This window comes from Gallinula chloropus (genome assembly GCF_964237585.1).
Source record: "Gallinula chloropus genome assembly, chromosome: 5".
Lineage (NCBI taxonomy): Eukaryota > Metazoa > Chordata > Aves > Gruiformes > Rallidae > Gallinula > Gallinula chloropus.
The window spans coordinates 26,231,290-26,257,641 of NC_140090.1; the positions used below are offsets into that span (position 1 = coordinate 26,231,290).

Here is a 26,352-nt window from a genome sequence, read left to right on the forward strand (position 1 = left end):
GAAAGAAAAGACTTGTGCTTACCTCCCCCTGGTTCCTCTTATTTAGTCGTTTTTTCTTTGAAAGCCACCTGAGTTTCCTTCGGCAAAGAAGAGTTTGTGCTGCTTAGAAAGCAACTAAAAGAAAGCAACTTCAAGCCTGGTATTATTTATAATTTATTTGTAATTTAAAGTCGATCTTTACATTAGTTATCCAAACAGACAGTTTATTTCAAGCAAACTTCATTTTTTCCCCTGGGTTGATTACTTTCTCTGGGAAGACCTGACAAGTCTATAATTGTCCTTCTACGATGGATGAGGAACTTCTTGTCAGGAAGGTCTGCTCCATGTTTCTTGCTCACCTGACCCTCTCATGGAGTAGGGTTACAGAATAGGATGTCTTGTGCTGTGAGGAAAAGAAACTTCTGCCTGAAAGGATATTTTCATGACAGGTTTTTCCACGAAGCCTGTTTTGTGTTCTGTTACTCAAAGCCAGGGCAGTATCAGAAAGAGCTGTACAGAGCTGGCAGACCACAGTCAGGAGGAAGTGTAACTCCAAAAAGGCAGACACAACAGCTCAGTCCTTAGTAATACGAAGGGAGAAAATAAAGAATTACACTTTAATTCTCTTCCAATGTGTATTTAGAGAACCTATGTTTGATTTATGGGACTTATTAAGATGTTGTTTTGTATTCATATTTAACAGGTATGGTAGGGAAGGAGAGTGAAAAGTTGAAAACAAAATGCTTAGGGAAGGATGATTTTTTGTGTTTGTTGTAATAATTCATGACTGTTCTGCGGTAAGGCTGCAGACCTGATTCATTACTCGTATATTCTAGTTTAAGGCCAGTGAAACTAGACTGATTTCCATGAGCCTGGCATGAAACTGGAATAACAAAGTGGTGAATCAGGCTCTAGAATTCCCTTCTGAGATTCATGTGATGTAAACAAATACATTTAGATTCACATTTGAGGTTTTTAAGGTCTCCAGATTCTTCCAAACCAGATTATGGCCTCAGAATGTATGTTTTAAAGAAATGTTATAATATATGAAAGGTGGGTTTATTTCATATTCTTGTGGCTGTGCAGTTGAAAGTGGGTCATTGGATACTCTCTGTTTGATGCTCAGAGATGAGATGCTGCTTGGATCAGTGCTCATGTGTCTGTTGTGAGGAAAATGATAGGCATTTTTTTTTGGTTAGAAACTAACATTGAGCACCTTTAGGAAGGATTTGGTCTAACAACAGAGATTGCTGCTCCTACTCTCACTTGAATATTGACGGTGGGAAATAGAGAGCTATATAAATACAAATGACTTAATTTACCTTGAACGAAAACATTAGTATCCAAACAGCTGTTTCATCTGGTCTGTGGCAATTTTGTGAACTACAACGTGTGGGTTATGGTTAGGACTGCTTGAGAAAAGCTACCCTATGATCTCCTCCAAGGCAGAGTGATGGGAGGTCTTTCGGTGACAGTGCTGCCAGGGCAACGCAGGACCTTTCCCACACCTTAACTGCAAATGCCTTATAGAATAAGCATGCAAATGCTTGTGTATATAGCAAATTCCTATCTCCCCTATGTGTTTATTAATATTTCCTATACAAATCTTGTTATTAGTGTTCCCTAAAGGGCCAGGCAGTAATTTAGATGCCTATTAGTGTATGATATGCGGCAGAACCTCAATGTACACATTCTCTTGTCAGCACTTGACAGAGGAGAGGAGCAGACCCTCCAGCTACGTTTGCTGCAGCAGCTGGGATACTGGAGTTTAATGAGGTGCTTTTGCAATGTGAAGATTTTCAGAAACATATACTCACGCCAGGAGGGCTTACCAGGGTATTTTTTTGGTAATTAAATGTAATTACATTTATACCCATAGTTGAGCGTTCATTGATAGATACAGGCAAATAAAAATCAGCAAGCAAAGGTCAGACAATTAACTGCATAAGCATTTTGTATGTTTGCCTTTTTGGGCTTTTTCCTTTTCTTACCTCAGTGGCTTAGCAAAAAGCAATGAGATGCCAGCTGATCTGGCAATGTGTACTTAGAATTCTGGCAAAAGCAGAGCATGAAATATTTTTTGATCTTACTTAGTCTTCTGGAGGACAGAAGAAGTAATTTTCATAGCAGAAAAAACAAAATAACATAATGCCAGTCAATTGCTAAAACTGATTTCAGTGAGCTTGTTTTACAAACTCCAATGGCAAATACAAATTGTGGTGGTCAAACACCAGTGAGGTGAACTGGTAGATTTAAAAATACCCTTATTTTACTGATGAAGAAATTGAAACGTGAAATGACTAAAACCAAATTTTCAGAAAATTTCAGGTTTATCTGGCACTAAGTGGAAGGAGAATGAATAATTATTTTGAAAATTATCTGCTCTCTTCCTTAGTTCCTAAAATTGTGTGTGTCTGTGCATTTCAATGTAAGTTTTTGGAACGTGTGATGTGCCCTGCTGCACAATTAGAACACAGCAAGGCAGGGAGCAGAGCTTTGCAACCCACTGCCCAGGCAAACAAACATCTCAGCCCGGCAGCAGGAACAGAGACACCCCCTCCTCTTCGTCACAGGAGATGGATGACAAAGTGGAGCCAGAACCAGGAAAATTGTTTTCCTTTTCTAGCACTATGTCATCATCGAGCATATTGATCAGACGTCAGCAATCAGTCGATTTCTTTCACATTTCTTGAGAGAGAAAGCTTTGCTTGTGAACGTGGTACTGCTTGGCCACAGAGACATTTCATCAAAACTAATGAAATTAAATGAAACAAATCTGGCTGAGCGATTTCATAGCAGTAGAATCGTCTGATATGTCTCTAGTTGGGGGTGTCCTGCAGGACAGTTTGCATGTGAAAGGCTGGATCTGTGCTTCTGTTCATCTACTTTGCTCCCTCCAGTGGCACTGCTTATAAAGGGGGACAGGATTGTAAGGAGGCTCCAGACTAACATGACATTGCAACCTTAAAATCTCTCTTTGGGCTCATTTCTTGTTTAAATCATTCTTTAACTAAAGCCTGTTATAGCCATGTGGCTCATAGGCTATCTCCACTATCTGAGCAATTAAAGAGCATTGTGCTTATTATTTTTAATGGGAAACTAAGAAACCATAACAAAAATAAATGAAATCCAAAGTGATCAGTCCCCTGTAAATTTTATCCAAAACTTACTAGCTTTGTTTTCCCAAGAAAAATTCCAAAGTGTCTACGTGAATCTTTCTCCAACAATTATATCGGACTCATACTGAGTTTCTTTTGTGTAAAAGCCAGCCTATCTGACCTGTTCTGTTCCCCCAGTGCCTGATTGAAACCCTACAGAAAAGGCTTTTATTTGTTCTTGCCAAGGGGGGAAGAAAGCAGGGCACTTAGCTGGATGAGATAGGCCTTTGCTGGATGACTCCACTGCTGAGCCCATGGGTGATATCAGAGGGCAAGTCGTTTAAAATAGGTCACCTCTTGCCCTGCATAGCTGCTCCAAGTGCATTAACATTATCCAGTGGGAGAAGAGAGGCAGATGAATTTTGATCTTACTCTAAAACATCCATAAAGCTTCCCCAGCATGGTCATGCCAATTGCACCGAGTAGGGATTCACAGAAAAAGTGATCAGCAATGTCAAGTGTTTGCCATCCTGGTTATAGCATGTCTCCTCCCACTCGGTCCTTTTCCGACCTCATATAACGAGACCTTTGGGGTAGCTCAGCTTATTGTCAGCTTGGCTGCATGGATGTGCTAAGAAACATTCAAAAGAGTTCTGCTAACAAGAGCACTTAGGAGACAAATCCCTTGGTGTTTCTTCCTCCATATTTCATCAATATAGCCGGACCAAATCTTGCAGGTTTCCCTGAGAGTGGATGAGATTTTGCCTTGGGTAAAGACTAAAGCTTAGAGCTACAATGCTGGCATGAGCTCTGTGCAAGTAGATGGACTTTCAGAAGTGTCTCTCCTTGAAGAAATAAGGCTTCATTTGAGAAAGTCCATGTATGTTTCTGGACTGATGAAAATATCCTTTAGATTGAATGCTGCATCGATGAACATGGACCATTTCTCTTCCTGAGGACACTGACTCAAAGCTTGAAACCCTGTTTATTTTGCTAGGTGCCAGTCTAGTCAACATTAGGTGAGGGTTATGTTGACCTCAGACATTATTTATCCAGTAGAGGGGAAAGTCCTCAACTGCTTTTTCCTCAGCATAGATGTAAAAACATCTAAACAAAGTTCCAGTCTTATTTTCATGTACCTCAACTTTCCAGTGACTTGGGTATCTGTTCTCAGTTCTTCATGTCGTTTCTATTATAGCACTTTGAAACAAAACCACAGAAACTGTCAAGAAGTGACATGAGTAATCAGATTCCTGATAGCTAATTAGACTAGCCAAGAGTAACTTAAATTGGAAAAATGTCCTATATTCAGGTTTGGAATATAATACAGCTGTAATGCGTTCTGTGGGCAGTGTTATGGTCTGTGAGGGAGGAAAATGGAGCATCATTATAGTCGCCTTCCCTCCCTGGCCCAGAAAGAGAGAAAACCTGTAGGGAGAAGCTACTTTAGCAAGAGCTTCACTTTTGCTTCATATAAGAGAGTAGTTCATCACTTGAATTCACATTCTCTGTGATATAATTGCCTAGTTATAAACATGATAAGGAAGTTTCTCATTCTGTGTAACTACGATATTTTTGTGACCAGAATCCTGACTGTACAGTAGTTGATGGGAACCAGGGATTTCTTTTTCTCCTGTGAATCAAGTGATATCACAATCTGATATTTATGATTTAGTTTCTGATTAGTTCCTGATCTTTTTGAAAAGAAATATATGCTCAAGGAATTGAGTACAGAAATTCAGCTTCTAATTGTCAATGGATTTGAGAAGGATTAAAGGGTAGGAGATGTGCGGCTTGTCTGAATTCTGTAGGTGGATGTGTCTGATTTGCAGTAGCTAACTGATGATGTTCTTTCTTACCTTGCATCTCCCATTATCATCACAAATCTTGTTTTCTCAGAGATTTTCTACTTAATCTCTTGATGCCAGAAGTGACCTACTGATGATTCCTACATGCACTGACTCTCCCAAAGACACTTTCTTATTCAGACTGTTACAAGAACATGCTTTCAAAGCAGTATAAATTACAGTGGAAAAAGGGCTATTTGTCCAAGGAAGAATGTTCACACCATTGTTAACATAATGCTTAACCTAAACCAATATGGCTCTGAGTGTTTCCACAGGCCGAGAGCTCTTGACTGAGCTCTAGCCCACATTGCACTCCAGCTCTGGTCTCTAAATTTCCCCTTTTACTTCTGCTATAACCCACTGCCCTTGTCTCTCATTACTAGCTCAGCTACATACTAGCACTTCTGTCTTCAACACAACCCTTGCCTTTAACCTTTTCCTTCTCCTCTACAGAAATAATTCCTATTTTCCACTCTGCCTCAGTCTATAGCACTCAGTGATCTCGGCTTTCCTTGTTCCTGTTCCTTGTTATCTCTCCTTTAAAATCTGTAATCTCCATTAACCTTTTCTATCAAAATGCCTGTCAAAAATATGCATGCAATGATCTTTCTGTCCTCAAAAATAAATACATGCCAAAATGTACCACTGACCAAATTGCATCTCCAACTATTTCTACTTTCCCTTTCATCTCACAACTCAGTTGAAACACCTCGTACTCTGGTTTGTCTCTTTTGCTTCTTTAGATTCATTTCTGATCTCTGTTTACTGGATTTGAAAACTGTTAGGGTGATTTTGTAAGTCATTCTTAAATTTCCACATCATCTAATGCTATTCATTGGTACTATTTGCCCCATGGATGTGAATGATTTCTCTAACTCCATACAGGACCAGTTTTTGTTCCCATAGTTGCCTGTCATATAAGGGCTGCTGATTGAAAGAAAACCCTGGAAACTTGACAGTTCTGGTAGGTTTAATGTCTCCCCTCTAAGAACACTAAGTGTTCAAGCCCAAAGGGTTTGAGTAGTGCACACCCTTAGGTACAAGACCTGAAACCCAACAAATCTGCTGATAACAGTTTTTGTTCCTTATTCAGGCCTCAGCTTGGGTTTGCAAAACATATTTTTAACCTGAGCAAGTTTAGAATTTCAGAAAGGAATGGGAAGTAACTTATTTTTTGTTTTTCTCTGATCAAAATTCCTGATTTATTCAAATTTCAGCATCCAAACTAAATCTAGGATCCTGAGTTTAACAAATAAATAAATATCCAGTGCTGAATCATTGAAATTCATGTCTGTTTGGTATGCAACTAATAAGAAAGATTACAAGCACGTACATAATCACCCATTTAGCCAGCCTAACTTTATACCCTAAGGCGCTTTTCAAAGGAGAATAGACACAGCTATACTTAAATAGGCACTGCTACAGTTATTTACAGGTAAGGAAGTCAAGGAAGAGATTAGTCACTTTACCAAAGTTTGCACAAATGTCAATGGCAGGAACTGGTCTCCTGATTGTCCTGTCTAATTCTGTATCTGTGGGACCTTGCTTTGGTAATCAGCACAGTTTTCAACCGTGCTTTTTGACCTTGAGTATAAGGTGAATGTGTTTCACATAAAGGCAATAGAAAATATATACATTGAAAAAAGCCAGTCAGTTAATGTTTGTAAGATGCACAGGTACAACTGTAAAGAATACAACATAAAATGCACACCATGAGCAGGCAATATCTAGATGACGTGATATCACACATACCTAATTCTTCCCTTAGAGCTACTTTTATAGATCTGCCACTCATCAGTGGAAAATTTTAGAAGGGGCGTTGGTACACTGAGAGATTGATGTCTCTGTTCCTCTGTTCTTAATGGTGTTTTATTATAGAGCTCCAAACTACTTTGTATCAAAGGCCTTACATAATCTTTGTCAAATATTTGAGAAATCATCATCAGAAGACAGCTACTTTCTGACCATTGACTATGTCAAAACAGCAGTAGAGAAATGATTTAATCTCATGCAGAAGCTGGTTAAGGGTGATGTTCAGGAAGATCCTTCATGGTCCTCTGATTCATATAGTTTTTCTTAGTTGTTCAGACAGGTTCTCAGAGATGCTTATTTTCATTATAAAACTCTAGTATTGACCATTTCTGCCATACCTATAGTTAAAAGCAAAATAAGGCATCAAAAGCAAGCAGTACCAGGAAATACCTCATAGTAATTTCTGACACCGCACCAGCAATGTCATGCAACTTTCAGGTTGAAAGACTAGACTTTGTTAAGCTCTGGTTTGCTAATTTTATGTATTATTGCTATGTGTTTTTCCATGCTGGCATTGGTATATTAGTAGTTTAACCGAGGTGAGGTTCTTCCTGATTATTATTTGGGTCCAGTAGAGCCTTTTTTTGAGTGTGCTGCACACAGTTTGGCAACCAAACATTTTCTGAGCACACAAAAATGTCCAGTCCCTGGGCAAAGCAGCCACTGTCGAGTGCAGAGTCCTGCTGTGAGCCTGGCCAAAGGACCTGCTGCTAAAGGCACTCCATTGCTTACTCTTAATTCAGACAAAAAATGAGAATTAAGTGCTTTGGACATAGTCTAAATGCTAATCAGGGTCTCCTGTTTTCTGAGACACACAAAAGAGAAAGAAATGCTGCAAGTCAGAAGAGTAATTTCTTGTTTACAATTGTGCTGTAGGGTTCAGGGCAGAGCAGCAATGGTTAGCACTGAGAAGCACTTTTTGTGCTAACTTTTCTCTTTCCGTGTCTTTTCCTCTGCTAGAGAAAGATGAGAAGAGAACAAACACCTCACAGGCAGAGGTAAGTGATTTTTTTACTATTTTTAAAACACACTTTTTGTTAAAACAGACCTATTGTTAAAAGCTCTTTGAACCTCACTGGTTCATGCTAGTTAATGTTTTATTTACATTGTCATGCCATCCTCAGTAACACCGCCTTTTAAGGCCCATCACTTTCAAACAAGGGCTGTGTAAAGCTGTACTGTGTCTTGGCTCTGCTTGCTCTCCCTTCTTTCTGTAGCAGGGAACAGGGAAAGGCAAGTTCCCACTCTGCCTTGCTGCCATGCCCTGGCAAATCACAGCAAATCTGGCCCAAGGTGACCCTACCAGGTCACCTCATCCAGCATTGCTTTGGATCTGCAGATCACTGCTGGCCTACAAAAGCATTGGAAATTCCTCTCCTCTTCCCATCATTTGCCAAGCCCACAGCAGGCAGTGCAATGATGTTGTAGGCAGAAGAGTTTATAAGTCAGCTCCTCCGATCTCATTTTCTGACCTCCCCTTGTGAAGCTCCTGCAATTCCCTGATCCCTTTCTCCTTCACCCATTGCTCAGAGAAGCAGGCAGCACTTTAAATAGCAATAGGCAGTATTGATTGGTTCAAATTTGGACTCAAATACAGACTTAGAGAGACTTACTGGGGTAAGGATCAGCATCCTGCAGTGTTTATAAATACCTTTCTCTTTCAAAATACAACAATATTTTATTTATAAATGTTATCATTCCATCCATTGTGATAAGGTAAGGTAATAGGATTGGCCATATTTATGTGAAGGTGTTTTTTAAAGGGCTATCTCAAATGTTCCTTGAAGAAATACATGTAAAATTCCCAGACTATATGCCACTAAAAGTACTTGAGAAAAAGGCATTTTTAGTAAATATTTGGGAAAAGACAATGTCATTATGACCAAATACAATTAGAAACTGATTAGATGAGGAAAAAAAAGCTTGCCTACAGGCAGTTTTTTTTAATCTTTTTCTTAGGAATGTGGTATGTTGCTTATATCTTCAAAAGCTAGCAATGTGTGTGGCCTTATGTAGTTTTATTATCCTTTGTATATGGACATATTTCAGGTTGGTATAATATGGACACTAATTTAACAGATTTTGTTTCACAAAAGTCGATCTGCTTTAGCACTGCAATGTATTCCAATTAGTTTTGATAACTATGTGTTTGTGATATATATCTATAATTCTATGTATAATTTTGCTACCATTATTTTTGGAATAATTTCTCTTTTGTGCATAGGTGTGATTTTGGGGCCACAAAAAGTTTAACTGTGCTAATTATATCGTTTCCATCTGGCCCATTTAAAGGTTGAGTGGTTGCTGAAATTATTAATTTAGGAATAATGGAACACATTTATAAAAAGCAGGGGGAGGGATCTTCCATTTTATCTATGTAAAAGTTTATATATTAATAATTTCAGTTCTACTTTGCCTATACACATAATCGTCCATTACATTTATGTAATTGGAATATCAGTTGATGTAAAAGTTGCACCTGTTTTAGTATATGCATATAATTATTGGCCTTATGATAGGCAGTTATATAGGCCGTTAAAAGCACAGGCTATCTTAATTTCATACTTAACGATATTTTTTTAGAGCAAAGGTTAGTTTTCAGTAATAGTGGGTCTGTTTTGCCTGGACACCATAAAGCTTGTCCATTAAACACATTATCTTTTCTATCTAACCTTTGTTTTCCCTGTATTCATGAAAGCCTGGGAGCTGACATCAGATTTACACAATATAATGGTCTTAGAAACTTCTGAGATTGGTATGCACATGCTCTGAAAACAGCTGTGGGGCAAGACCTGGAGCTATCATGAACACAAAGCTCTCCCAGTGCCAACCTCTTACTGCCTTTCTCTGTGTTCTGTCCCTCTCCAGTCCCAGAGCGCGTCTCCCAAGCAGAGGAAGCAGAGTGTCTTCACCCCGCCTGCTCTCAAAGGTACTGTGCAGGTACTGCCTCTGCCCTGGCAGGGTGTGTGGCCCTTGCGCTGTGGCTTTGGGTCTTCTCTTGCAGAGGGAGCGCTGGGGTGTGAGTAGCAGCTCTCTGCCCGTGAGCAGATCTGCTGTGAAAGGTTCATGCTGAGACATCACTGTTTTCATGCTTTGAAGTGATTCTCTGGCATTGACCATCTGCCTGACACTAAACATTCCCCACCACAGAATCTTGCAGCAGTGGAAATTTTTTAAATTTTGTTTTAAAGCTTCTTTATTTATGATACTTCTCTTAGTTTCAGGAAACAGATAATTCTTTCCCAAAGAGAACTCCTTGAATACATATGTCTTAGTGGTGCTGGCTCCATACAGCTCTCCATTTCTTATTTAAACCACTCCAGTATGTTCTACCTCCTCTTCCAGGCAGCTGTGAAAAGGAGAACAGCCAAAGTTGTGGGCTGGGTATCTGATCATAGGAAGTGTGAAAGAATTCTAGTGAAGGCAAGAGGAAATAAGAAATTTTGATAAATGTTAAAGGGATTACCTGCTTTTCAGGAAGCAGCAGGAATATTAGCAAGGATCAGAACAGCTACGATAAGGCCTTGTGTCTCAAATAGCTCTGAACAGAGTTTGAGTTGGCCATGCTTGCAGTGCAGCAAGATCTGTAATTATTCACCAGCACTTCGTCCTGACACTCATCAGCGCAGGATCATTTTCAGGCTGCAGATCTAAGGCTGTCCTGTTCAGTGTCTCTTGATAGATAACGAATAACATCTTCCACATAACACAAATTATTAGCTGGCACACAGGTAGGGTATCTGATTGGCTGTGTGAAATACTGCCGTTGCCATTGGGTAATTTACCATGTCAGCCAGTTCTGTGTGCCTCATTCTTCAGTGCTCTAGTACTTGTCTTAGCAACAGTTAAAACTGTGCCACACAAGACTTTTTGCTTCTCAAAATGGGCTCAGGTTTGTGTCCTGGATATTAGAAACAAGATTATTAGATAATTATAATAATTTGTGCAAGGAAGAAACTTTGCACGGGCAGCAATAATACCTATTGACCTCGCTGCTGTATTGTTTTGCTGTACAAGCCTGAACTAAACAGTCTGCTATGTCATTGAGATTATCTCCTCTCAAGGACCAGTCTGTCCAGTGTTAGTTTTAATACCCTGTTGAGATCCGGGGAAGTACCTGGTATAGTTTACTTCTATACCAACATAATTCCCAGGGAACAGTAGGAAAGCAAGTAATTCAAGTCAGAACACAACTAACTTGAAATATCTTGTAAATTGAACAAAGTAAAGTACAAAATGCCCCTTCTTGATAGCTTAACACCCTACACTACACAGTATTCACATACACAGGTGGACACCTAGAAGTTGATAATCCTTACTGTAAACAGGCTTGATTGCTCCAGATTTACCATACACTAATCACCATAGATACTATCCTTTTTATTTAAAAATGACTTGAAGTAGAAAACTCATTATTCCTTCCTCTTCACTGTTATGAAAACATGAATGTTATTTTGTTTAGACTAAGGCAAACGTGTAGTGATATGAAATACACAATGCTATGAAAGCATTACTGCCAAATACAGAGCTTTTGTAATTCTAGTTTTATAGCAGTTGAAGATAGCAACATTCAGCATATGGTTCCTATGGGCTGTTTCTCCCTCAGTATATTCACAATATGGTCTTCAAAATACAGTGAAGAATGCGGTTCTGCATGCCAAGCCTCTCTCCTTTACTGCTCCATATCCTCAAGGGCTGTTATTAATTGAAGATAGGATGGAATGTAATCTCGTACCTTGGACTCAAAGATGGAGATAAAAAATCTCCATAAACTGGAACTTGTAGTGGAAAAGAGGAACCAACATTTTAATTTGTTACATTTCTCCTGCATTTTAGTAGTTTTTAGCTGCTGTTAATACAAAGTTCCCAGGAATAAGTCAAGCTTGCAGGTGGGTGCAGAGACTGGAAGCCAAGACAGCAGCCACATGTGCTGAGCCATGAGAGAGACGAGAGGCCCTGGCATGGTCTTTGCTCTATGCCCACAGAAGAGAGATGGTCAAGAGAAACTAGGGAGTGGAGTCATGCTTCAGGTCTCCTAGTAGCCCTTGAGATTATGATTTATTCTGTGGACCAAAAATATTTTTTCTGCTATTCCTGCAAGTTCCTTGAAATGATCCCAAAACTGTGTGAGAGAAGCGTTGCTGGCTTCATCAATTCATGGCTAAACAAGAGAGAAACAAGAGTAGAAGAAGCTGCATGTTGTGATTACAAACAAAACCAGAAATTGTTAACATTGTTAAAATGAGTAGAAGCAACATCAGACAATAGTGACGACCAGTTACAGTACCAGGACAGTAGTACATGTTACATGGAATATGCAACCACAAGAAAATATCTGAAATAAATGAACATGTAGTATTGCTGATGTTCTGTATGTCAGGGTAAATATATGGAGATCAGCTTTTTAGTTAAATGTGGGCATATTTTTCCCCTCTACCACAGCAGACATGTAAACGAAAGGCAGTATTATTATTTATCTAACATTGCCATAAATATTTTGGTTTTATTCTTACAACAATTTGCTCTAGCTTGAGGCAAGTCTGTAGTTGCTGCAGCAAGTTTGACATAGTTTGGCCCCAGCAGACAAGTAAGCTCTGTGTGGCCACTCAGTCACTCCTCCCTGATGGGATGGGGAGGATTATTGGAAGCTAAAGGTAAAACTCATGGGTTGGGATAAGGACAGTTTACTAGGACAGTGAAGGGAGTGGAAAGTGACAGCCACCATGCTAATAAAAGGATGTACAAAGCAGGTGATACCCACTGCAATTTGCTCACTACTTGAGACCCAGCCGGTCCTTGAGCAGTGATCCCCCTCCCTGGCCAGCTCCCCCACTTGTATACTGAGCATGACATTATATAGTATGGAATACTCCTTTGGCTAGTTTGGGTCAGCTGTCCTGGCTGTGTGCCCTCCCAGCTTCTTCCAAATATTAACTCTATGCCATCTGAAAAAACAGGACAAAGCTATAGCAAACCCATGTATCTATATATTTGTGTGTACTTTGACTCCTGCTTTTATTTTCCCTAATAAAAATGCACAAGAGTCCCTACAGACAGAGCAAATAGCTGAGTCATCTCAGAGCATTATTCTTTTTATGGGAATACACTGTGCTGGAAAAATCAATGTGAGAGCTATTGATTTAAGTGGTAATCTGGAGAGCAAATCGGACAGCAAACCAGGTAACAGCTCAGTGCATTGTTCTTGTTAGTATGACACTCAAAGAAAATTCCTTTTGTCTTTTTTCTCTGCACAAAATAGAAGTCCAACTGGCTTAGCAGAAATACACATCCATCCATCCATCCATCCATCCATCCATCCATCCATCCATCCATCCATCCATCCATCCACCCACAACTAGCATCCTTGGAGGTGTCTTCAATATTTCGCTCAGTGCGTTAGAGAAGCCCCTGGAGGTTTTTCTGGATTCTCACCCTCGTCCCCTCACACTTACCAGAGAAGTCTACAATGGGATGATAACCATCCCAGGTAGAACAGGACCAAGTGGAGGCATCTTAGACTGCCACAACAGAAGCAGATTGCACTTATTTCAGGTAATGGTGGTTCCTTGGCATCTCGTTACCAATAGAAAATCAAAACAGCACATTTGAGTCTCAGCTATGACTGCAACTTTCCATCCCAAGAGATACTTTGTACCAAGGCAGATTTTCTTTTACCTAGATAGTCACGCTTGGTTTGGTATATCAATTCATCCTTGAGAGGAAATACAGACCAAAGTGACAGGAAACAAGGTTTACAAAGACAAACAGAAGAGAGCCTGAGCTGTTCCCAAACCTGCATTACTCCCCAGAGCTCCCAAATCTCCACATTATCTACCAGCTATTGCTATTAATACTGGCAGCTATTTAAATACCATCAAGGTCTCCCTTCATGAAGGAAGTGCATTCCCGAGTGGTTTGAGGATTTCTTTGAGTCCACTGTTGTGGGTGTGCTAGAGGTCAGGGAAATAGGAAACCTTCACTCATCTTCCTCCTACTGGGAGGCTTTTCAGATCAGCATCAGGATCCTACTAATTTCAGTGGGCTTGAAAGAAAGTTCTTGCAGCTTTCTGTGTTCTCTGCACCACCTTTGCAATTAGCTGCCATCATAATTAAACTCTCTCCCCACAGAGGTGAAAGGTACCTTTGAATGTTTTCCCTCTCAGCCTTTTGGGAAATACATTCTTTATATTCCTCTCTAAATGTATTTCTCTTTGCATGGAAACAAAGACTTTCTTGAGCTAGGCCCCAGCCACTATTTTTGAAATGGGATTAAATCTGAGTTCTTACAAATCTAAGGAATGTTCAAAGACATCATTTTGGTTTGACTCATTAAAACAACCAGGACTCACTGAATGTTCCCAAAGTGTTCAGTCCCAGGGATTTGATACATGCATAATTCTAGTATTTACAGTGATGGTTGTTATTAAATGAACTCTTTCTAGCTTCTGCCATGAATTTCTGATGCTCAGCTTGTTTAGTGCCTGCTTGTTCTTCTCTCCAAAGGAAACAACATGCAGAATAAATGATTAAAATCATGATGTCCCTCCTGAAATATGTAATTTATTAGAAGCAATTAGTACAGTATGTGGCCGTCATCCAAATTTGTAACCCCTTAGGCCAGCTTGATGATGTCTGATGCATCTCATTACTTTGTAACTGAAGGTTAACAAGGAACACGTATAGAGTCTGGAGACATAAAGGATTATTGTTAGTGTGGTAAGCGCTGAGTTCAGAGCCCACGAGAATCGTCATGGAACAAAAAATCTCAGGCTAAATTTGTTTCAAGTGGCAGAGGAATGAAGTTTGTAAGTTCGAAGCAGTGACTACAGAAACTTCTATCAGCCTACCAGCTGCACTCCTACATGGCAAACTCTGTGAAGACCTTGTAGCGTTCACTAAATGCGTCGGCACAAGAACAAAACCCATCTGTATATATACTACAAACTAAATGACTGTGCCTTTGATTTCTGCATCATACACTGGCTTAAATTTAATTTTTAGTAAATGCATACAACCCACAATATAACACATCTTTTACAGTTTTCTGAACGTCAAGCCCAGGTTTGTCAAAGTTCACAGACTGAACCAGTGCTCAGTCAGACTTCTCCTGTGTGGGTAAGTCACTTCGGCTCAGGGAATTACATTTTCCCAATCTCTCTAATGATGATGTGTATGTCAGAACTTCTTGCCTTGCCAGTGGGCTAAAGGACTGCAATAAATACTTGGGTGGGTGGCTAGGACAGCTCCACAAAAGCAGGCACCATTCAGTAGCTGAAGCAATCCCTGAGGTCCAGGCTGAGTCCTCCTCTAATCCTTTAGCATTGCTACGGTGTTCCTGGACCAGGAGTTCTTTAGGCTGGTGGCATCCATTCTTCAGTCTATTCCTTTTAGGTAGAAGATCGATCTCAGTATGCTGTTTCTTGGGTAACAGAAGGCAAAGTTCTGCCTCATTATTTACTTGTGTTGCTCTTGTCTGCTCGTGTTGTAATGTGACAGAGAGCCACCAGTGCTGTAGTTTCATGGGTGGAAGTCCCCTGACTGCAAGAACGAAAATTCACGCCGCAGTCTTGTATCGTATTCTTTTTGCCTAACCAGGTCACAAAAGAAAGGTGTGACTTTGATTTCAAAACTAGTTCTTCTCTTTCTTTATTTACCATTCTTACCCACATCTCAGTCTGACTTCACCTCAGACTTCACTTAGTATCGTACGGCCTTCAACAAATTTTGTGCCTGTGGCGCTGTTCTTTTTCAAGATGCTACCTCCCAGTGTTCAGTCTCTTTTTCTCACTCTTCCCCCTTCTCTCCTTCCTCAGACTTGTACAGCAGTATCATGACAGGAGATACAATTAAAAAAAAATTGAGCTAAATTAATTAGTGAATCACTGAGTTGGTGAATGGGATACATTAGATTGCTGCCATCTCAAGTTCAGTTGGCTGCCACTGTTCTGCTACTGCCCAAAAAATTGGCAGCTGCCGCCGCAGCCTGTATTTCATTTCTTACTCTTGGCAGCTTTGAATACATTTTATTTCACACAGCTGGAGGCTTCTGCTTCAAAATGGCTCTGGCCTTGGCTGCAATAAATACCACAGCACCGTTAGAGAGACCGGGGTGTTCAGTGGAGATTAAGCTTGACATCTGCTCTACAGCAAAACTGGGATGTTTGTGTTATAACTTGTCATCTGCCACTATTACCTGGCATGTGAAAAAGAAAAGATCACGTCAAGCATGGGTATCAATCCCTAAATTACCAAGTTTAAGAGCCTGATCCAAAACGAGCTGAAATCTGGGGGAGTATTTCCACCGACTTTATTTGATTCAGCATAAAGTCCACATATCTGAGAGCTCTTTCTAATCTTCATGCAATGAACACTAAACTGGCCTCATTTTAAGGGTATGACTTTATTTTTATGGTAGAAGGGCAATCTTACAAAGGGCCATGAAACAGCATTTATGACTTGAAAGTATTGTTATTAAGCATTGCTGTACTAAATATAGAGCAGTGTAAACATCATAGTATTATTAATTGCTTTTAAGCAGTAATAGTCGACATTAAAAAGTCAACCTTTTAAGAGATAACACCATAAAATATTATAGAAGGACAATGTGGGAGACTTTGTACTTAAAATATAAAGTAGAAAGCCTGGGAAGGGCATTGTGTTGTTCTGGTTACTTTTTATCATAAGACATATTTATAGTGAAATTCCAAAGATTTTGGCAGTGTTGTGCTCTGAATTAAAACAGCTTTTGAAGAAGGGATAATATTTTTGTAGGAGAAGATGTAAGGTTCTTATGAAGCCAGTCCTTTGGCAGGGCATTAAATTTTATTTCCTGGTTTTAGCTGTATGTTCTACACTGGAGGTTAACAACCAAGCCATATGGCAGGTACTGACTCCAGCTAGTCCTACTGTAATAAATAATTGCCTCTTAGTTTTATCTCAGGCATTTAAAAACCTGAATTTGATCCCAAGAAAGATGACCAATTGGAGACCTAGATTACATGCTACTCCTGTTCGGCATTAGACTTCTCCTGGGCTCCTGGACAGGAGCTTCAGGATCCTGTGTACAGCAGAGGCAAGTATATTTGCCAGGTCCTCACCCCTCCTCGGCTCCATGCTGTGAACCAGCCATGCTGGGGAGAGCGCTCTCCTCCTATGGCACCACCGGGGGCTCTGGCACGTGGGGAGGCAGTGGGGGAGCTTGCTCAATTTATACTGGGGTCTTCTGGAGGAGGAGATACAGTGCACACTAGATAGGAGATATGGGCACAGTGTGTAAATACAGAGGTTCCTCTCTAGTGTTTTTCTGAAAAGCTTCTGTGCTATACAGGCTCAAGTCTCATTTAACTTACCCTTAAAAGAGAAGCTTTTAAGAGAAGCTTTTTCTTGCATGTGCATCTAATTGTGTATTGTTACAGCTGCTCTATGTCTATTAATGTCTCGTCTCCATGAAGTCAGATTTCATTTGTAAGAATCTCCCCCCTCAAAAGCCAAAACTCTCAAAAGGCAGCATGGCAAGCTAAGGCTAAAGTTGTCAATGCATGTGTGTAGCATGAATGTCAGCACCATGCACTGAGTGGTGGCTGGTACAGTGATATCATCCCATCACCTTCCCACCAGGATGCCACCTGCTGTGCTGGCCCTTGCAAGCATGTGCATGTAAGTAGGTGTGGGCTTGCTGCCTGTCACCGAGGTCCCACCGTCTGCACCCACTTCTCCTGGGATCAGGCCTGAGGGGGTTGAAAAAGGCAACTTTTTCCTCAAGAGCAGGTCCTGCCCACAGGCTGCCCTTCCAGGGACAGTAGCTTGACATTAGTTATTTTACTTTCTACCATCATGTTTCACTCTGGCCCAAGTTAATGTCCAAGTGGCGTGTTAGCTTTATGTTATCTCAGTCTCTGAGCAACATGGGCCTTATTTCTGCGGTTAGACCAAAATAAGACTAAGACAAAATTTGCTTCTGATTCTCAGGGACCATCTGTGTTGGGTTACTTGTGGTAGGGATGTTGTCTGATTTTTTATGATTCGATTTTTTTTTTTTCCTTTTGAAGTGGATGCCTATTAGTCTGAATTTATTGAAAAGCAAAAATTTTCTGAAGAAGGCCATGTGGTTCTCCTCCCCTCCATAATTTCTCCCTTCCTTCACCCCTTGGGATGCGACATTGCCCAGTTTAGCAGGAACACTGAGTTCCCAAAACCATCCACCAGAGCTTTGGCATGGAGACAAGAACATGAGCAGCCTGAAGATTTCAACCACATCCTTTCAGGCCCACAGCTAGGACTGAACACTCACATGAATTATGCGTGTGAATGTGACTAGAAAAACACAGGAAATACTGCAGCAAGCATATGGATTTGAAAAAGGATTCATTTTCCTGTGAGCTGCACGGGCCAGAAGGATGTTGTTTAAAAAGTTCTCATCTGGTGTAGCTGCTAATTTTTCTTGCAAGAGTAGAAGGATTTTTGGGGTTTTTCAGTGCTCACCCGATATAGGAACCAATGTTATTCTGTGGGTCTTTTACAGGCAGAGAAGGTTCTCAGCAGTCTGCAAGTAACCTACAGAGTAACTAATTTTAGGAATTCATTAAAAGGAATTGTGGGATCTAATGACCACCCAGAAGCAAAAAAAAAGGAAGTCTCAAATGCTTGCTCTCAGCTCAAGGTGCACCTTTACTGCATATGTTGTGCGCTCAACAAGAAGTACATGTAAACCCTGGAAATGGTGCTGGTTTTTGGGCTATTCACTACAGTATGTCTTTCTGGGTGGCAGGGACATGGGACACACCAGACCTGCTCTTGTACCTGGAAAGCAGCTGGTCAGGCATAGGAAACTCAGGCACATCTGCCCAGCTTAGCTGGGACTGTGTCCAGTTTGAAACATTACACTCAAGAAAGATGAGGTCAGTCGAATGGAGATGAGCTGAAGACAGTGAAACCACCACTGAAGAGAGGGGCTGAATGACTGGGGCAGCAGAGCAAGCTGTACCCCAGTGTATTATCAGGGTTATTCAGTATCCCAGAATAACAGCGTACCCCACAGGCTGGCTACCCTGTCCAAAGGCAAAGCTAGGCAGCAGGTTCTTCTTTTTCTTTGAGGAATAAGGAGAAATTATGTCTAAATTCAGTTTCCAATCTCTGCGATTTTTTCAGTTACTGAAAAAAACAATGGGCTTTTTGGCACGCAAGCTCCCCCTGGTGACATGAGGTGCAGTTCCTCACTGGTTCTGGTGAATTACTAGATGCTTTTTTCTAAAGCAGCATGTTGAAAAGTTTTGGAAATAAATAGGCAAAAAAGGTTATAAAAGAAGGAGTGGCATTACATTAAAGTCGGACTGCAATTTATAATTACCAACTGAAATCTGTTAGGTCATTACTACGTTTCACCTGCGTGCCAGAGGTTTTCCCCAAACCCCTGACAGGGTCAGAGCCTGGCTTTTCTTCAGACTCACTCCCAGCAAGATCAAAAATAGAAATAGTGTTAAAGCTCATTTTTACAGAATCCGTGTTTCTGTTACAAATGCATCTAAGCCTTTAGAGAAGAGCCTACTTTTTCTGTACTTTATCTATATTTTCCACAGTTAAATTGATGAAATTGATACTCTTTCTCCTGGATGACTGCTTGTGCTTTCCAGTAAAACTGAGAGCAATACCTGTTTTCAGCTCTGACTGTTCCTATGCATGCCAGGCAGCATGCTTTCATGGTGTAATCACACTCTGGCTGTACTGGATGCTGGCTCTGGGGTATTTTGATGCCTTAGGCAAACCAGAAGTGGTAGGTTTCTTGCAAGCTCAAGTCACTCACAGAATAGCCACTGAAGGTTTGCCCCTGATGTTATGCTGCCAGTGACAGCTGCAAAGTGGTACTGGATGTGTCTGCTGTAATAGGATGTGGTGACTGCATTTTATGTTGAATTCTTAATATTCTTAATATGTTGATTTCTTAATATTGGGTTTTAGTTTGCCAGCAGTACGAAAAACCCCACACTTAAACATAAGAATTTGGTGGGGTTTTAGTTGTTTGTGAGTATAATGAGTTAAAATGGAAACATTTAAAATGTAAAATATTACTAAAGTTATCAACATAAGGAGAAATTTCAGCACCCAGAAATGTTTGTGTTGTCTCAGACTTGATGCTGTATCAGTTTTTCAGTCTGAGGAGCCGTAGTGTGCACAAGGTCAGCACCCATGCTTTTGAGCATATTTAAATCCTACAAAACTGTTACATGAGGGAAAGGACCTAGACATGCTTTTTTGTCCTCAGAGTGTATTTTTTAGGAGAACAAAATAGGCATTCGAGTCTAACAGTCAGTCAGTGCAGCCAGCATAGGACAGTGCCCAGACCTGCCTCCTGGCACTCTTTACTGTGTTTTTAGCTGCAGCCTACAAGACTTGGGTTCTCAGGGTCCAGGATGCATTTAGGAGTTAGGAGCATGGATTCTTTGGAAAACCCTATGTTAAACACTGCAAAGGTATTAAAAATTAGGGAGAGATATCCACCATCCTTACTGCCTCTTCTACACAATTACCTTCCAGACTGGTGATGCAATTTTATGTTTAAATACAGATATGTCTATGGCACAGTAATAACAGGCACAGTTTCCTTGGCTACTCTGCTAGAAAATTAGGACAAAGACAATGCGCACAAATTGAAATACAGGAAATTCAACTTAAATATAAGAAAAACTCCCACCTCCTCTTTTTTTCTTTCTGTAAGAGGGGTCAAGCAGTGGAACAAGTTTCTGAGGAAGCATGTGGCATCACCATCCTTGGATATATTAAATATCTGACTGCATACACTCCTGGGAAACCTGCTCCAGCTGATCCTGTGTTGAGCAGGGGTTTGAACTAGGCAGTCTCTTGGAGGTACCTTCCAGACTCAACAATTCTGTGATTAAATAGCTGGTTTATCTATCATTTATGAAATTTAAACCTTTCCTATCATGGTGAGGACAAGCACAGTAAAAACTGCATTCTGCAGCTGCCCGTATGTGAATTTCACCTTGCAGTCTCATGGATGACACCTGATTTTATGGTAGTACGTTCCCTACTTCTATAAGAGCGCTCTTTAAATGTCAGTTTGTTTGGATGATAATGTGTTGTATCTCAGAATTAAAAATTATGATTAAGGCAAGCTGCAACCCCCTAATAAGAAAAGTCTCTCTAGAGCCAGGGAGTGTTAAAAGAGAACCAGAAGAGGGACTGGCTCTGATCTTCCAGAAATACTCTGGTGCTCCTAGGCAGTTAAGCTGACTTGATGCATAACTCATATCACAGGCTTTGTTTTGGTTAGCATGAAATGCCTGCTGCAGAGGGAGAAGGGAAAGACTCAACCCATCTTCAGCTCTGGTGTTCTGAAATGAATCCCTGCTGCTTGAGATGATCTCAGCAGCTCGCAGGCACTGAGGTGTTGAAGAACTGAAAAGGTTCATTCTTCCTGACAGATTCTTGCTTTGATGCAGGGACTACAGATACAGTACCTGTAATATAAAGAAAATGGTACTTGCCTGCTACTCATATGCCACCCATGATGCAACTGCAACAGGGATAATTTAATGTAAACCCTAACCTATCAGTCACTTGTTTAATCATCAGAATGTTTCTGTAATTCTGAAGGAGTTTATAAAATACTTAAAAGAAAAGAGCTCATTCTAACATTTACAATATCAGTGATGTCAGGTCATGCTGATGCCAAAATCCTATCTCCTTTGTCATCATAAGAAGGATCACAATGAAGATTATAATTATAACTCAGTAGGGGATTCATCAGCAAATTAACAGAGAAGCTTATACACTTCTGACAGAAACCAAACAGACTGGATTAATTAAAAGTGAAAGCCACACATGGAAGTATGACAATGAAATACCACCTTGGATTTTTGGCTGACCAGGAAATATTTTGCTGCTGTCTTCATTTTAAAAAGTACAACTCACTGGAAAGCTTTTTATTTGCACCTTAAAAACCTCAGGCTGCACAGAGTATTCAGCAAGAGATTTAAATCTGCCACTAACTAATCTTGTGCTGTATCTGCCCTGGGCCATGGTAGGAGATAGCCACAAAAGGAACAGCAAAAACAGAAAATAGGGGTCCAGAATAGAAACTGAACAGAATGCTCAGGGTACCATGCCAGGCCTCGGGGTGAAACAAGAAGCTGTGAAACAGCAAAAGCTGCTCACTCGTTACACACAGGACTTCATTCACCGCGTCATGTGTTCAGGCTTCTGGTTCTCAGTATTACAGCCTCCCCTGCTCTCTGTCAAGGACTCTCTTCCCTCAGGATGTGGCAGTAAGTTTTTTCTCCTCTGTTTAGGTTTCATGACCTCAGAAAAATCCCCATGTCAGCCAAAATATAAAAAAGTAGAGCCACAGAGCAGTTGTCCAGGAAAAAGAGAGCAGCTGTCCATTGAACTCAGATAAGAATGCCTAAAGAACACTGAAATGCAGCTGCTTGGAAACAGCTCGTGAAATTGGGGAGATGAAAAATATTTTGTAAAGCATTTTCAGTACGGGTTTGCCTGCAAAAACATCAATTTCTTTTGTGTTTTGAACTTGTATAAAAATTAATTTTCCTATAACACATGTAGGTTGTTTTAACAAACCAGGCAAACCATTAAGCAGCAGTTTCCTTCAGCCCTTCGCTTCTGTCACACGCACTGCCAGAACAGCAGCATGCAGTGGGTTTGCCCTGCTGTGAGTGGGCTGTCACAGCCCTCCCTGGCACCTGAGCCACACACCACCTTCATTGCAGATTTTGAGGCAGAGGTGTACTGCTTCATCTGTCTCCACCATAAGCAGACCTCTGCCAGCCAATACATTTTTTTAAACCCTAATAGAAGTTGTCATTCAAATGGAAGCAATTTAATTTGAAGTTAAGATTGATGGCATTAAAAAAAAAAAAAAAGAAGGAAAGCAATGCTGCTGTTCGGTCACAGTGTATTTTCCATATCCTGGCAACCATAAGTAGCTCAGGATGCAAGCCTCAGCCACCTAACATCCAAGCAGCTTGGACTCCTCAAGTTCAGGTTTGATAATACAGTATTTTCCTCAAGAATTACTTGCTGAAGTAAAATCCCTTAGAAATGCTTGTGCATTTACTTTGAAGACTGGTTTGTGCAGCATTGCCAGCAGCTTTGGAGAAGAATGCATTTCTAATTTTCATTAGAAATTATAAAGGCTTGAATAACTGCTGCAGGAAGAGAAGTGGCCAGGGTGAGAGATCTCCTGTTATGAACTAGTGAAGTAAAAATAAAATAAGAGAAAATGGCTTTGGTTACCATTATTTGCAGGAATAGATCAGAGAAAATTAAATTGGTATGACACTCAATTTCCTTTCTCATATATAAATCACCATGTAATATACTAACATATCAGGAGCAGAACCCTTTTTTTTATCCTCACCAAAAAGAATAGTACCTGTGAACAAAGTGTCTGTTCCTAGAGACGAGAGGAGGATTGTTGCTGTAAATGGTCATTGATTCTAGGACTATGAAAAGACCATTATTTTTATATAATTGAATCTCTAGCATAAAGCACGCCCTGCTACCTACTGCTATTCTTGATCCATAATTAATTTTAAAATGCCAAAGTTTGGACTTCTTATGAAAGGTGAGATTTATCTAATTGTCCTTAACCTTTCCCTTCCTTCACTTATGACAAGAAAGATGATAACATTGTTTTATTTTGTACTTAGCAACCTGTCTAACTAATGTTTTTCTTGTCCCTACCTCTAAACAGACTTACATGCTGCAGTTGAAATACTGAGTGTAGTTTCATATTGTCTTGAGCATCAGCTTTCCCAGGTCCTGACTGAAGTGATTTTCTATGTGCAAAACCTATGTCCTGCTTCTTTCCTCACAGCTTTTAAGGTAGTCAGCCTACAGAGTGTCTCAAACTGGAAAGAGAAACTACCCCAGAGCAGCTTGTGTCAAATTATGACAGAAGCTGCCTGGGGAAATGTAAGATGTTTTCATTTACAGGAGCCATGCTTAAAAAATGCCACTTGTAAACTTTTAAGGCCAGTGTGTTCTAACACATCTTTTGTGATCTAACGCGTGTTTTGCGAACAGTAGCAGAGCTATTGGCTTCTGTTATTGTGGAGCTGCTGATTCAGGTTTAAAAATGTGATCCTATATTTGAAGGAATTACTGTAATCCTTTGACATATGGGAACAATTCCACCAGTCCTGTGATTTTGATCTACTGTTAAACAGACATTGTTAAACATTTGCCTGGCTGCAAATGGTACTGCCAGTTAAAGCTGGTGTTTAGCAATTCCAGCAAACAACCATATTGCCGACTAAAACCTGGAATCCAGGCAGCTGCTTTCTGAGGGGTGGCCCTGACCATCTAGCAAGCCTCCCATCAGAGCACTGCACCTTTGAAGATCTACCTGCGTTTGTTGAACTCAAGCATGCTTGTCAAAGCTCTAAGCCTACCTCTGAATCACAAAATCTCTGAGCTATGAAAAATTGGGACAAAAAACAGAAAAGCTTTAATCCTCTCCTGGTTGCAGCCTCCAGCTGCCCAGCCAGACCAGCACCTGGAGCCATGCAGGAGGAGAACCTGGCAGTACTGTCCTGCTGTGTTACTGGTGTGGAAGTGACCTCTACATGGGGTTTTTTTCTGCTCAAGTTGTTGTTGTTGTCAACAACAACTGTTGCTGTGAAGCGTGTTCAGGTTTTCCAAAGCATGAATTAGTGTTGGGCTGACTGTTACCGGCTGAAACACCCACTTAGCTCACCGTGGGGCTCCTGCTGCTCATTTGAACTCTGAAGGCTGGCTGACATCTGCAGTCTGAGGGCTAGGGAGAGCAGGAAGGAACCAGTAACATGAGATGTTTACATACTAGCAGAAATTGCCTGGGGTGACAAAAGCCTCTCTGTTTACTTTTTTGGCTACTGTAAGCGGGAGATGCAGTCCCTTCAGCCACAGCCAAGCTGACCTCTGTCTCCGGTCCATGTTCTGGCCAGCCCATGGAGGACCGACAAAAGCCTTCCTGTGCTGAAGCAGCTCCTTCACGCTAGGCTTATGGAGCCAGTGTTGCTTTGAACGGCTTCTGAGAAGGAAAAATGGAATGGAAACTGCTGTGTGAGAGAAAAAAATGGAATGCAGCCAGGCATTTGCAGCAGGAATTTTGCTGCTCTCATACAGTCTTCATTGTGATGGTTTAACACTGAGTCTTTTGACTGTGGAGGAAGCACGAGCCCTCAGATTTGTCATTTAAAAGGCTCACCATGAGGACTGAATGTTGTATATCTGGACCTAAGAGAAGAGTTAGTAACAACCAGCAGACATTAGCAAAATTGGTTGGTCCTTGTTGCTTGGTATCCGAATGGTCATTCACAAACTTTTATGAGGCCATGGTGACCTGCTGGATATGGTGATGATCTGATCTGGTCCGGATCTGATATGTGACCTTCATAAACCCATAATATTTGCAAATACTTCAGATATTTGTTTTGATTTAGATATTAGCACTTGTGAAAGAGATGCACATTCAAGGAGATGAGATTGCACAATGGAATAATATCTTGTTCTCGTCATAATAACAGACACATGCAAAAAATGTCTCTTCCTCAGCCTAAGCTTAGGTATAAAATAATGTGGCACATGAGATTTCTTGCTGATTCATAACTTGCTAAAAATGTCAACACAGTTTAAACTGTCACACTGGTGCTTCAGATTCTTTTTATTCTAAATGTTGAAGGCCCACCATGTGTGCTGGCCTTTGAAGACTCCATGAGCTGTGAAGGACAGAGTGACAGTCTGATTTCTTTTTTCCTCAGATAATCTAAACAAGAGTTTGAGAATAGCTAGTGCTACAATTTTCTGTCACTTTGTCTCATACCTCAAACATTAAAGCCACATTAATTTATAGCATTTTGCATGCATTCATTGTAAATAAACAGTAACTGTTTGAAGTTATTTCTTCTTTATAAATGAAAACTAATATCAGTTACAAAACCTGGCCCTTCCTTCTTTGAAAGCAGTAAGAGAAAGTCTCATTAACTTCTGCAGGAGTGGGACCAAGTGGGACCAAATGACAAATTATGTGGTTGTGCTCAGTCTCATTGACCACAGGAATAAGGGCAGGCCTTTGCATGTCATTTATTAGCCTTCAAGTCATTAGTGTTACTTTGCTGTGAAACCTTGGCTAACAAAAACTTACAGGCACGAGTACAGTTGAGAGTTCTTTGAGATAGTTCCACAGAGCAGCATCTTTTAGTCTTTCTCAAAAAAAAAGAGCAAACTAACTTTTTGGAAACTTCCAAACATTGCATCAAGCAGACTTCACATTGCCCACATCTGCAAAGCAGATCTTTCGTGTCCATTTACTTTTATTTTGTCCTTCCTCCCTCATGTTTGTTCTGTCACATACGGGAATTCTGTCTGTGTGTTTTATTGCTGTCACTTCACAGATTACTTTATGATGTTCTTGGCCTACTGGTGGCTCAGGGACCACCCAAGAGAGTAGCTGCCCTGGCACACACCAAAGTTGCCACCCTCAGCGAGGCTGGGTTGCTGCTCTTGTGCTGGGTCTACTTGAAGCAGGATTAGCCTGCTGCCACAGGTGATTTGGTGCGGTTTATGAACATGAGCATCAGCAGATGAAATAATTGCTG

General features: G+C 40.6%; 1 protein-coding gene across 1 annotated transcript in view; it reads left to right on the forward strand.

Annotated features, from left to right (window-relative positions):
- The window catches only part of PPP1R1C (protein phosphatase 1 regulatory inhibitor subunit 1C), a gene marked incomplete at both ends in the record, with an annotated part of 46,695 nt that overhangs the window by 14,451 nt on the left and 5,892 nt on the right, over positions 1-26,352 (forward strand). Inside the window, 2 exon segments of the mRNA XM_084264343.1 lie at positions 7,697-7,734; positions 9,605-9,665. Of these exon segments, the coding sequence (XP_084120469.1) occupies positions 7,697-7,734; positions 9,605-9,665 (99 nt within the window).